At 33.4% G+C, this 13,596-nt stretch overlaps 1 protein-coding gene across 3 annotated transcripts in view; it reads right to left on the reverse strand.

Annotated features, from left to right (window-relative positions):
- Grik2 (glutamate ionotropic receptor kainate type subunit 2) overlaps positions 1-13,596 on the reverse strand; it is a 700,738-nt gene that overhangs the window by 337,124 nt on the left and 350,018 nt on the right. For all 3 annotated transcript variants that reach the window (XM_021173658.3, XM_029482440.2, XM_021173659.3), the window contains exons 8-9: positions 11,975-12,118; positions 8,999-9,106 (exon numbers count right to left, since the gene is read on the reverse strand). In XM_021173658.3, coding sequence (XP_021029317.1) covers positions 8,999-9,106; positions 11,975-12,118 — 252 coding nt within the window. The remainder of the gene's footprint in view (positions 1-8,998; positions 9,107-11,974; positions 12,119-13,596) is intronic.

Consider the following 13,596-nt stretch of genomic DNA (forward strand, 5'->3'; position numbering starts at 1 on the left):
TATAAAGATGGAACAGAGACTGAGGAAACAGCCAACAAATGACTGCCTCAATTTGAGACCCATTTCATGGGAGAGAGACAGCCCCTGAAACTATTAATGATACTGTGCTATGTTTGCAGAAAGGAAACTATCACATCTGTCTCTTAAGAGACTTCTTCATCAGTGGATAGAGGCAGATGCTGAGATCCACTACCAAATATCAAGTGAAGTCCGGATAGTCTTCTGAAAGGTGGGATAGAGGTGAGGAAATTAGAGGGGTCAAGAACACCATAGGAAGACTGACAGAGTCAAGAAACCTAGGACCAGAAGGGCTCACAGAGTCTATGCCACTAACCGGGGAGCATGCAGGAGCTGGATCTACACTCCCTACATATTTGTAGCAAATATGCAGCTTGGTCTTCATGTAGGTCCCTAACCAAGTGGAGTGGATCTGTCTCGGTTTCTATTCCCTGTCATGGGATCTCTTTCACCTTAACATGACTACCTGATTAGGTTTCAATAAAAGAGGACGTGTGTCCTGTTAGAATTAGATACTTCAGAATAGGGTGGTATTCAAGCAGGGCTCCTCTTCTCTATGGAGCAGGGGAAGGTACAATATGGGGAGAGAGAAGGGAGGGGACTGTGATAGGGAGATAAAGTGAAAAATAGATGAAAAAGGAAAAAAAAAAGAGAATGAGCACTTTTCCATAAGAGATGTAAAACTCATTAAACTTCTTCATGAAACAGTTTGAAACTGTAGTGAACCTTAAACATGCACACATGAAAGCTCAGGAAGGGAGAATTTCATTGCTGCTGTTACCCTGTCCATGTATTACAGAACACTTGAGCTTCAGACATGGGTCTATGAGATACAAATGTAAGTGCCCTTGTGGGTACAGATACAAGAGGTAGATACTGTGAAAGTAAAAAATATTTATATTGAAGTAAAGTTGCAAATAAAACTTAAGCATGAGAGGGCCTGTAGAGTGATCAGTTGTGAAGAGCTTTTGCTGTTTTTCCAGAGCACCAAGTTTGTGCACCTGCCCACATAGCATGGAACTCACAATTGCCCATATCTCTAGCTTCAAACTACCTGACAGCCTCTTCTAATATCCTACAGACACATATTCATAAACATGAATAAACATAAAAGTAATTTCTTTGTAAATTTAAAATGACATTAAGTTTTGAAATTATAATTATAGCATTTCCCCCTTCCATTACTCAACAAAAAAATTTTCAAGTTAAAGTGAAAATATGATCTATTGTAATTGATTTATTAATATCCTATATAACAGTAACATACTTTATTATATTTATATTAATAAAAATTCATAAACATTTTATCTACATGATAAATAAAATTATTAAAAAATTCTTAATTTCATAAATTTTCCTAAGCTCTGTCCCATATCTACTTTTAACTTATTTTTAAGAGCTTCCCTAAGAACATGCAAGTTAAAAATTGATTTCATTATGAAACTATGACTTACATTGTAATATTTCATATTGCCCAACATTTCCACACACTGTTATACAATACCTGGTAAAATAAATGTTTTGCTTTCACCACTTTACTTTTCATAATCAGTATATATTAATGTAAGAATTTAATTGTAATGAGATATATTAATAAAATATATTCAATTTTAACAGTTTCTATTCTAAAGTTGGAAAAGTATGAAGGTTATTTTCCTTGGTATGTATTTTAATATATGTATATGTAAATATATATTTATATATAAAAATATTGTGAAGTTATCCAGAGTCAAAATTTGCTGTTTAAGGAAAAATAGAGCTTAAATGTACCTTGTAGCCCAAATTACAGTCAATTGTTCTTTTTCTGATAAGCAAATAATGTATAAAAAATGAGTGAGTTTTTAACCTTGGAAAACACATGATGTTGAGACTACAGAAGAAATACTAATAAAAATAGCCATATGATGAAACTAAGTGACCTTATTACTTGATCATACCTTCTGACAGTAGATTTTGCTTTAAGCAAAAATGCCTATTTCCCTAATAGTGGTAACTATTTTGTTTAGTTCACAATAGAAAGATATCTTTTGCTTGTGGTATCATTAGCTCTGAAAAAACTTGTTTGGTGTAAAGCTTTGCAACTTTTTGATGTAAATGCAAATCTTTGAAATAATATTTAAAATCATTTAAAATAAATATATATATATATATTTGGATTTTTCTTCTGAAAATTGTCTTTTCCAAGGTCACTTCAAAGTACAATGCAGGTTAACACTAAGCTACTTTCAGTTGTACATCAAATTCTAACTCCATTTTCTCCAACAATGGACATCATTTTATTAAGCTTGAAGACATTTTACTATTTCTTCATTAATCAAACTTTTGTCCCTTAGTGATTTTTAACATTGTTTTCTCCCTCCAAATGACTTTAGGAATTCTATTTCCATATTGAACATGCAAACAAACAATGTCAAAATATTTATGATATTTTGATCCGGGACTTCTGAATCAAGCACTGTAGAACTCATAACATATGTAATGGTCTTCAGAGAATGTTCATCATCCATTCCGCAAAATTCTATAAATGACAGCTTCCCTATGTGCTGACAGTTTTGTAACTTTCAAGTGTGTCAAAAATGTCTAATATGCCTAAAATGTAAACAACATCCAAGATGCTCATTTCTAGTTAAATATTTTCCTAGTTTCTTATGGCAGCAACCTCTAATCAAAGAAAACTTGAACACTCTTCTTTTTCAAAATAGAACATTCTAACTCTCTGTCTGCCTCTGAGTTCTGTTTAAGAAGAAAGCTAGCTAGATTTCTGTATAGATCACTAAAAAATAATAAAATAATAATATGGAAATTTTGTTCATTGCAATAAAGAGAAAAGTCTATAAAAGACAATAATGTTTCTGTATCCTCAATGAACATTAAAGAGTCAAGTACTTAAAATATTATCATTAGCGGTCACATTTTATATTTGTGTAGTATGCAATCTTTTAACTACAGACTTCACCTCACCTGCACTATAAACTCCTTCAATCCCTTGAAAATGCTGGTCTTAGGCATCTGAAATGTTACTATTGCTATTTCCTCTTCTCAATGTAATTGCAAAAGATAACTCTTTCTCAGACACTGGAGTAAATGCTTTGAGTGAGGTAAGCCACAAGTGTTTAAAAAACTGCTTCTCAACTTTCCTAATGCTGTGATCCTTTAATTCCTTTTTTCGAGTTCTGGTGACTTCAAGCATTAAATTATTTTGATTCTACTTTGTAATTGCAATTTTGCTACTGTTATGAATAATAATGTAAATGTATTAGATGCAGAATATTTAATATGTGACCACAAAGGTATCATGACCAAGAGGTTGAGAAACACTGATTTAAACAACAGTATGACCAATATATTTTATGAATCACCTATCTGGCTGTTGTGGTCTGATGGATGGAATCTGAGAATAAGAACTAAGATGCTTTGAGGACTGCATCATAGCTATATTTGTAGAAACATGCCCTGAATATAATGACAGCAATGAATATATTAATATTCTAAGAGCATTTTGGATGCACAATAGACAATATGTTCTTTGTTTACATCAAAATAATTTAAGTGTCAAAAACTACCAGTCTTCACCTTCTTAATCCTGAACAGTGAATATAAGACTCTTGCACACACACACACACACACACACACAAATTATCTGACTTATTGCCTAGCATAGATAATGTCTGGAATGGTAGCCAATGTCCTCTGCTCTGATTGAATGAAGGCACCTTCTGCTGATACATTAAGAGAGGCAGTATTAGTTATCTTTCTTAGTCTACTACTGATCACACAGGGTTCTAATCAATGCCTCTATAAAATAGCTTGGAAAATAGGAAGAATTTATTTTCACTGTAGTTATTAGTGCCCAGTGCTATGCACACTCCAGTGAAGTCTGCTTGGCAGGCCTAGAGGCCTGGAAGCACTCACAAGGCAGTTTCAAGGAAACTCCACCTCCTGGAACCTTGGCATTCTCATAACCAGTATACTCGTACACTATCCCCGTTTTACTCTGGTGTATGGATGCACGTGCTCTCTTTTAGTACTATTTTATTATAAGTGCCTTTAAATATTGAATTCTGACATAGCTAAGCCTTCACCAGTGTTTCTGTCCCAGAAAAACCTTGAAGCTGACAAACTTGGAATTCAGTAGGAATTCAGTAAGATTGTTACCTATTCAGTAGCATTCAAAATTACTTCTAGGAGAGATGGTGAAACTAATTAGGCATTACAAAGAACTGAGCTGGAATAGCTCAGGGCTGGTCTGTAGAGTGTTTACTTGGGACAATAGCCAGTCTTACCCAGACAAGGGAATTCACAATGGCCTAGGGGTGAGTTTGCCATGAAAGTGTTAGGGAATCCCCCTTGAGACAGGTTTCTTCACTAGGCCCAAAGAAACAGCATAATCAGGCATTTACTAAGAACCCCTGGTGGTGGGTTTAACAATAGACTAGTATTACACCTGGCTCCCTTCTTTGTGGCAGTGGCCTGGTCCCGCCTTCTTTTGATGTATATATTCCTTTTGTATTGTGTCACTGTAACACCGGATGTATCTTGCCTGTTTTCTTTTTGCTCTTCTGTGGAAAAAGTATGATGCTCCACTTGAAAAATTACATTCAGATTCTACGAAATCTCTTCTGTTGATTCTGTTTGTCATTCATTCGCCAACTCCTTGTCCACCTGCAACCAGAGACCTGTTCTACGCAGACAGGGACCAAAAAGGGTCTGCGGCAGCCCAGTACCCTGACGATATCACGCTTCTCTTTCTCTTTAATGAGAATTTATTTGTTATTTCTGGATTATATATTGTAAACCTAATAAATACAGGCTTAGTTTTCCAACCAAATATTCTAACCAGACTCATGTTTCAGAAGTTATCAAAATGTATTAATTACTTTGCTCAAATTAATGTTTAAGGTTGGCTCACAGTTTGAGGCACAGTTAATCATAGTGGGAAATTTGCCAATAGGAAAATGAGATATCAAGTTACATCGAATCCAGTCAGGATTCAAAGAGAATGTTTGTATTTCAGCTCACTTTCTTCTCTTTGACTCAGGGTGGGAATGAAGCCCAATGTATAGTGATGACTACTTTTATAGTGTCTCTCTTATCAAAACCTTCCAGAAAATATCCTAAACGTCATTCTTAGAGTTCCCCACCCCAAAGGTAACCCCAGGCCCTGTCAAACTGACAGCCAACATTACAAGTTTACATTGAGAATCTCATAACAAAAAATGTGTTTGGGCTTAGAGATAGGCCTCATTCAGGAATTGACTGACTAACATAAATAAAGCTTCAGATATGGTCTACAGAACAACATAAGTTTAGCATGATAATACATGCTTTTAAGAACTCAGAAGAAGGCAACAAGATCAGAAGTTCAGTGTCTTTCTCTGTTACATAGTGGGGATTGAGGCCAGTCTGCCATATATGAGATCTGTCTTAAAAAAAAAAAACAAACAATTCAATTAATCTCTAAACTCTACATAATCTCAAACAGTTCCAATAAAGTTCATGATGCGGTTTTTCTGAAGATCAAGGAAATCTTTTAACCATAAGTACCTATAAAAATAACAAACAAGATGCATAGTTCTAATATATAATCATAAAAAGGAAAATCATTCCAAAAGAGATAAATAGAGACATTGTAAAAAAAAATGGACCAAAGAAAGACAGAAACCTAGTGGGAGAAAACATCCAATTCTGCAAGTCCATATCCAGCATTGGGGAATCATGATAAATTATGACAGTTCCCAAGTACTAAGAAGACCCACCTCTCAATGCTTTGTTGTCTGTATCACTACATTTTACTACCTCTCTCTCATGCTGAGAATCTGGATAAGAGCTGTGAGTAGATTATACTGTCTAGATATTTCTTCTGCCAATTGAATTAGAGTATTTTAAAGCCTCACTGAACTTCTTAGAACATACACAGAGAGCAGTCAGATATCCCTTCTCAGTTCCTATTAGATTCCATGTTTCTCTCTGAGAGCTCATAAGTCAGAAAGAACTCTACTACCCATATTTACCTTTGCATTATAACCTATCAAAATTGCCCAATAATGTTCTATTAAGCTTTATATACAGCATTTTAGTCTAAAGTCCCAAAAGCAATTCACATTGCTCTCACAAACCAATTCCAAAGGCCTAAGTAGCACAGGGAAATGTTTATCACGTCTGTCAGTATTATTGCTATAAACAAATATCTATCAGTTACTCCTCCTGTTACTGATTTAGTCAAATTTTGATCAAAATATAGGATTCATTTATTACTTAAATATTTCTTTATTTAATCTTATGTAATAAAGATCAAATGAAGTAACAGATACTTTTACACGTTTTCTTTATTTCTCCCTCACAATCGTGGTGAAGCAGAATTAAGAGTGTGAGAATCACCAAACTCCATGTCTATAAAAATTTTTCTAGCATATTATTTTATATACCGTGATACTCCTAATTACTTCTTCTAAAAAGACCCTTCATATTAACTTTTTCTGAGGAGAGAAATTGGAAAGCATAGGTTGGATAAAGGAATGAATTTCACATATTCAATCATCATTAAACTGGATATGGAAACAATGCCTTCTGGATCATCTACTGGACATTCTAACTTGTTAACTGCATCAAGGTAAAAACTCAGCCTTTTCAATTAGTCTTCATATATAGAGACTCCTGTTGCCTCAGACAGAGTTGAAAATACTGTTCAAGATAGATTAAAGTACAGCCTATAAATATACATGATTTAATGATGGATTTGAACAATTTATTTCTGAGTGTAGACATTTACTAATTGTCTGAAACCTCTCTATATTGTAAGAAATGATGAATCAATATCATTCTATAGTTAATTATAATAATTATAATTATAATAATAATTTGCTAATATTTTTCTTCTGATCCCCTAATTTTACCCTTACAATGAGTGTCTTTTTTGTTTGTCACAGGGTTCCTTCAATTTTCTTTAAAGACAGCAATGATGTTGTCAGTTTTTTACATGGTCACATTTCTAAAAGTTTAGTGAATACTTTTGTTACTGATTCTATATATTCTAGTTCTATTTATAGTAATTTTAAGTTTATAAACTGATGACAAATTATTTGAAGTTAGGACATTTATACACTTCCCATATATGAGTTAAAGTTAGTCTTTTTTTTACTTCAACTCTTACTCCTTTTACAGATATATGTATGGTTATGAGTTTTTATAAACAAACATAAAATGGTTGACTCAAATTCTGTGCAATATCTTTGTCCATACTGAACAACTATGTAGTAAGTCAATTTCTACTACTCAGTGCTTTCCCAATATTCAAAGGCTTATTCTAAGTACATAATATATGGTGAACCTTCAGTTTTTTCATAAATATGCATCTATTTTTGGGTAGGGTTGAATAAAATAGCCTTGAGGACAATTATTCTGTATATTAATTTAAAAAACAAATACTCAGCATTCACGAGTAAGTACAAAGCATGTTATGAGATTTCATGGCAATATCATAATATCACAATTTTACTTTACTTGCATTGTGGGACGATCATATATACATGACACCATTATACATAGGTGTTTCTGGAAGTCCTTGAACTACAGAGGAAAGTCTTGCACTTTTCTTAATTTTGATTCAAATATAAGATTGCATTTTTGGATATATTGAACACATTATCATCAAAAATCATCCTAGTGACATAGATATTTTCAAAATATAATTTGATCACATTCCAGAAAGCTGTTAGGCAAAGGCTAACTTAGACACAAGAAATGTTCTCTTTCATCTTAGAAACAAGATAATTCATAAGTCATTGTCTCAGGGCTGTTTGTATTCCAGTTCCTTAAAATGTGTTTCTCACTTTATATTGTATTATCAAATGTTACAGTCTGAAAACCTCAGTAGGAGGAAGTAAATTTTTTTCACCCAACTAATCTATTGGTCATTATATATGCACATTTGTTTTCATGACACTATTAAGAGAAATTTACACTTTTCTTCTCTCCTGGGTAGTTTGAGCATTCGAATATGCTGGTATCTCAGGCTGGAAAAACCATTTTCCTAACTCAACTCCACATGCAATTACTGGATAAAATCTGATTTACTGCCTTTAAGGCAAAATTATTTCAGTAAAATAGAATATTTTAAAGTCCTTATGATAATATCTGAGTATCTAGACACTTCAATAAATTATAAGAAAATGCCTAATTGATACATCACAAATACTATCAGACTACAGTATTGTAATTGTAAGTGCCTGAACCATAGACACAGAATCAAGTAAGGGTAGACAGTGTTACCCCTTCCATTCATGTATCCAACTAATTTATGTGTTTTATATTTAGATGTTTCACTTTAAATAATCCAGGATGAAAAATGTTTTGTTGTTGTTGTGGAGGTAATTTTTGTTTCTTTCTTTTTTGTTTTACTTTGTGTTTGCAGTTTTAAAGCCTGATTTTAAGTAGAAAACAATTACACATTATTCTTAGCAGCAAATGTCAGCCAGAATCCTCAGTACTTCCAGCTTCCTCTGACTATAATAGTCACTAGGCATGAATGTGGTACACATATATAGATGTAGGAAAAATAGTCATATACACAAAAATGAAATGAATAAGTTTTTAAAAAATTAAATATGTTTAGTCTTAAATCTTAGTTTTCAGATATTGGACTAATATATTGATGAATTATATGGAAACCACTTAATAAATTTAAAGATAAAATGTGACTTTAACAAAGATGTCTTCTTTTTATCAACAATATGAACTAACCAGTACCCCATGAGCTTGTGTCTCTAGTTGCATATGTAGCAGAGGGAGGACTTGTGAAGATCATATGCCCCAGTACATGGGAATGCCAGGGCCAGGAATCAGGAGTGGGTGGGTTGGGGAGCAGGGTGGGGGGAGAATATAGGGGACTTTCAGGATAGAATTTGAAATGTAAGTGAAGAAAATATATAACAAAGAAAGTTTCATAGAATGATTAAATATTGAAAAAGAAGAGTTCACATACCTTCTCCAGACCTTCTTCCTTGAGACTGATCACATCCAAATCAAAATCTGTTCGCAATCCATTGGTTTTGTTAAATGTTATTCTGCCTGTGAGACCTTCCCAGTGAGCCTGGAGAACAAAACAAAACAAAACAAAAAACCAAATATTCATAATTAACAAGAAATATTTTCCATGATTACTAGGAAACAAAGCTATTTTCTTTACTTCTCATAAATTATATGAAATCATATTTTAAGTGTATTTTGTCTTGAAATGTGAAGAGTTTAATTTTCTCTTCAAAAGCTTCCCAACTTGAATAAAATGTTTAGCTTATATTATCAGTGTATGTTGCTATGTTTTTCTTTAGATATATTAAATGATTTTGGTTTATATACTGAAATTCAATTAACAAAGAAAAATACTAAGGTATTGTATATGATCTATTGAATATATCACTCAGTATTATTCAAAATTATAATTGATGCTTTAAATTCATAACAGTAATAAACTTAATACTCTGAAAAAACATGGAACCCACAAGAGTCTATTATACTTCTTCAACTAACAATCTTGCCTTAAAATAAACAATGTTATATTCCCTGAAAAAGAAAAGAAGAATATTCTATAATTGTATTATATCAGTTATAATGTCTAGAAAAGATATTCTCAATGAAATGTGAGGTAGAATATAATCCCTCCAAGGTGAGTAAGTGGGTACACTTATTTTAAATAAAAATTTTCCTATTTTGTCTGGTATTTAGCAAAATGTGTATATTTCCCACTAAACAGCATCTTGAAGTAGCTTGGAATAATAATTACTTGAAAGTTTTGATTGCTGCAGCATATGCATGCATTTGAAATAATGTACTCCAGTAGCCTAAAAATACGATTCTTACAAGTTTAAGGTATAATAATTTAATAGCAAATACAAATGAATATCATTTCTACACTAGTTTTTAGTCATCCTGTTTGCCTCTTTGATACTAGTGTGCAGTCCTTTTAAATGTTTTTTAACTATTAAATTACAAATGAATATTACAATATGTATCCAAAACATTTAAACATGTAATAACTGCTTTAGAAAACAATTGATCCAATTTCTTCAAAAGAAAAAGATATTCAGATCATAAGTAAAATTTTTAAAATAATATAACAACAGATAAAAGAATCAGAAAGCATCAGATTATGTATAGAGAACAGCAGCTGGGCGTGGTGGCGCACGCCTTTAATCCCAGCACTTGGGAGGCAGAGGCAGGCGGATTTCTGAGTTCGAGGCCAGCCTGGTCTACAAAGTGAGTTCCAGGACAGCCAGGGCTACACAGAGAAACCCTGTCTCGAAAAACCAAAAAAAAAAAAAAAAAAAAAAAAAAAAAGAACAGCAAAAGGAAACTAGGCAGAGAGCTGTAAAAACATAAGAGCCCAAATCGGACAAGCAATAAAAATTCTCTAACATACTCAAGTTTAAACTTCCTAGCAACCAAAGCAGAAAAGAAAAAAATGATGGCATTATAATATGCAGGGTTCATATTCTGGAATCATACAAGCTGCTCGTGATAAACAGACTCTGTTGGTATGGAAAACTGAAAAATTTCTCTTGTTGGTCCTCTTAAGAGGAATACTGTGATTTAGTGGACAAAGCTCTCAATTATACCCCACAATAAATACAGTGGGGAATGTCATATAGCTGTTTCTTTCAGGGCTTGCTGACACACATCACAGTCAGAATGCTCAAATGCTGAGTTCAGAAAAATCAATTCTTTCACTACAGAGACCTGTGATCTATGTACAGAGCTCTGAGAGTGCTGAGTGTTTTAAACAAGAAGTTAATGTAGACTGTGAAGAAACTAATAAAGATCATGTTCTTCAGGGAACATCAGTACCCCTGAGTTTGATATACATTAGAGAATGAAAATGCATGGAAACTTTAACAATATTGTGAGATTCCTATTCATGATCCTATTTGCATTTTTTATTCCATGATAAAATAGATGGTAAAGCTTAAGGCAATGATGAAAATTCTTAAGTGTACCAATGCCTGAGATTGTTTTAATAGCTAAAGACAATGGACCATGTAAACTTTTATCCATGAGGAATGTGCTAAGCAAACAAAGGACTTCCCTCCTTAGGAGGAAGAGAAAATTGCAAAAGAAAAAGATGTGTGTGCACATATGCGTGAGTGAGTAATTTTCCACTTGATTTTCCTACTTCAGGCTTGGTCAAAATCAAAAGAGACAATACATTGTCATAAGCATTACTCGATTACCCATTGTGAGGTAAATTTTGTACTTTGTGAATCCATACATTATTTTTATTTTCGCGTTTCAAAGTGATAGGAATTAAACTTGGCCCTCATATACACCCATCAAGCAGTCTGCCACTAAACTATATCCTGGTCCTTTTACATTCATTTTTAATATGTAATATACGTTAAACAATTGTACAGGTTGTTTCATATAGTTTTATGGATAAAATAGCTCTGTCACACATATTAATTTTAAATTTATTGTAGCCTAAATGACGCTCAAATTAAAACCACATTTCAGTTTATTGACTAAAATATAATAATTTTTATACATCTACATCTACTTAAATAAAATATAAGAAAAACAATTTTTCTAAAATAAGTCTAATATCATCAACCAGGCTCTTAATGGGTCATAGGCTGCATTTGTTTAGGTCATCACAGGCATGTTGATGGATATTGAACTCATTTATGACTAAAATAATACTTCTTATTTAGTTGTCTCTTTGTATTTGGTTTGTCCTGTTTGGTTGTTATCTCTGAAAGCTTGCATTTTTCTTAGGAAGAAATTGAGGGGATGCAAATCTGTGGAAGAGGAGATTTGGGGGTAGTGGGGATGAGTGTAGGGAAGGGAAACTGTAGTTAGCATATATTATATGAGAGAAGAATCTATCAAGAAAACAAGTTTCAGTTAAAAGATAAAATTGTGTGATAGCAGAACTGCACTGTCCTTATTCAGTCTTTTCTCGACTTACCTCTTTAATTAGGCTCATGAAGCGAGTCCCAAAGCGCCAGGGTTTGTGTCGATTGCATTGCAAGGAGCTGACTGTCATCTGGGGAAACTGTTGGACAGCCACAGACACAACGTGCACTGCATCATACATCAGAGCAGCATCAGTCTGGAAGCCAGAGAAAGGACATACATGTTCATAAAAGCACAGCATGCAGAAAATAATGGGATAAGAAATGTTAGAGAAAACACAATTTCCTCGATATTCTGTGGTTCTCTGAGATAAGGCACTGTGACCATATTACCACAGCTCTTTTAGAACAGTTGACCCATATGACCTTTCTCTCCTAACTCAGTACGACCCTTCTATTGCCTTTTAAGCTGGAAATATATAAAGACACTTTATTGGTCTTCTCACTTTATCTTGGTCTGTCTTACTCTGTCTCACCACACACATACAAGTATGTTGGATAAAATTGTGACATTTAGAATGATTATATATCTCACATATTATTTATAGAAGTAAACAGTTCTCCTGTGCAGAAGGAAGAAAAGAGATTTTTAAAAGAGAGTTACTTTTAAAAGCTTAAGATATAAGCCCAGATCTTGTCTTCAGTCTATTTTCAAATATCCATTCTCAGTCATGATGCATCATCCCACAGCCTGAATCTCAGTATATGTGTTAATCCCTTTTCAAGAACCTAAGCTTAATCTCTTATGCTGTTTTCTTCACTCAAAATTTCCATATCAATAAAAGTTCATTTGGTTTTGTAAGTAAAATGAATATGAATTTTACTTTTCAGCACCTGATCAAGTGACCTGTCACTTTGTGAGTCAATGATAAAAAATAATGCCTATAAAACTCAACAAACAAGAGGTTCAGTGACTATCAATCATTCTCTTAACAGAACTCTCTCACTATGTGTTTGGGATCTATGCCAGATCTCATACCTACAGGAGAGGGACACACTTGCAGGGGTAGTAGCAGTGAACTTTGAGCCATCTGTTTGGCATGCTTTAGAATAAAAGCATCTATTTCCTTTTCCCATTCACACAATTAGTGGGCTGTGAAATGAATTCCAAACTGAATAGGAACCCCGTAGATCATATTGTGTGTCACAATACAAGACAAAATGAGGTGACTTTATTTTTTGGTTCAGAAGGATGCTAAGAGTATTACCATAGGAAAAATAATATGGCTAAACAGCACACTGCAATATCAGAGCATAGGAGCAATCATTTTGACATTTTTAAGTCTTTGAGAAATGTAAATTCATATCAACAAACTTTGTCTTATAAATAACAAATGGTTAATTTTGCATACCATAATAGCCGCATGGTAGTAACTAGAAGAGTGAATTTGATACAGCATACCAAATATGACCTTGACAATTATACTGTTTGGTTGGATCTAAGTTAACATCTGATGAATTTATCACATATAAGGCAATTCTGGCCTGAGGAGTCATTACCAAGTTTGAAAAATGCATCTTTTCTAAAACATCATGAAATCTTAGACTATACACCTGCTGAGAAAGGCAGACAAAAGTGAAAGCTTTAGTGTATTACTGGCAGGCTAGTTTCACAGCATCATCACAGAAAAACACCTTACAGTATCAATTTTTCCTAAATTCAAACTCCATTTCC

The sequence above is a fragment of the Mus caroli genome, unplaced genomic scaffold (assembly GCF_978045245.1).
Source record: "Mus caroli unplaced genomic scaffold, Mus_caroli_1 scaffold_9, whole genome shotgun sequence".
NCBI lineage: Eukaryota > Metazoa > Chordata > Mammalia > Rodentia > Muridae > Mus > Mus caroli.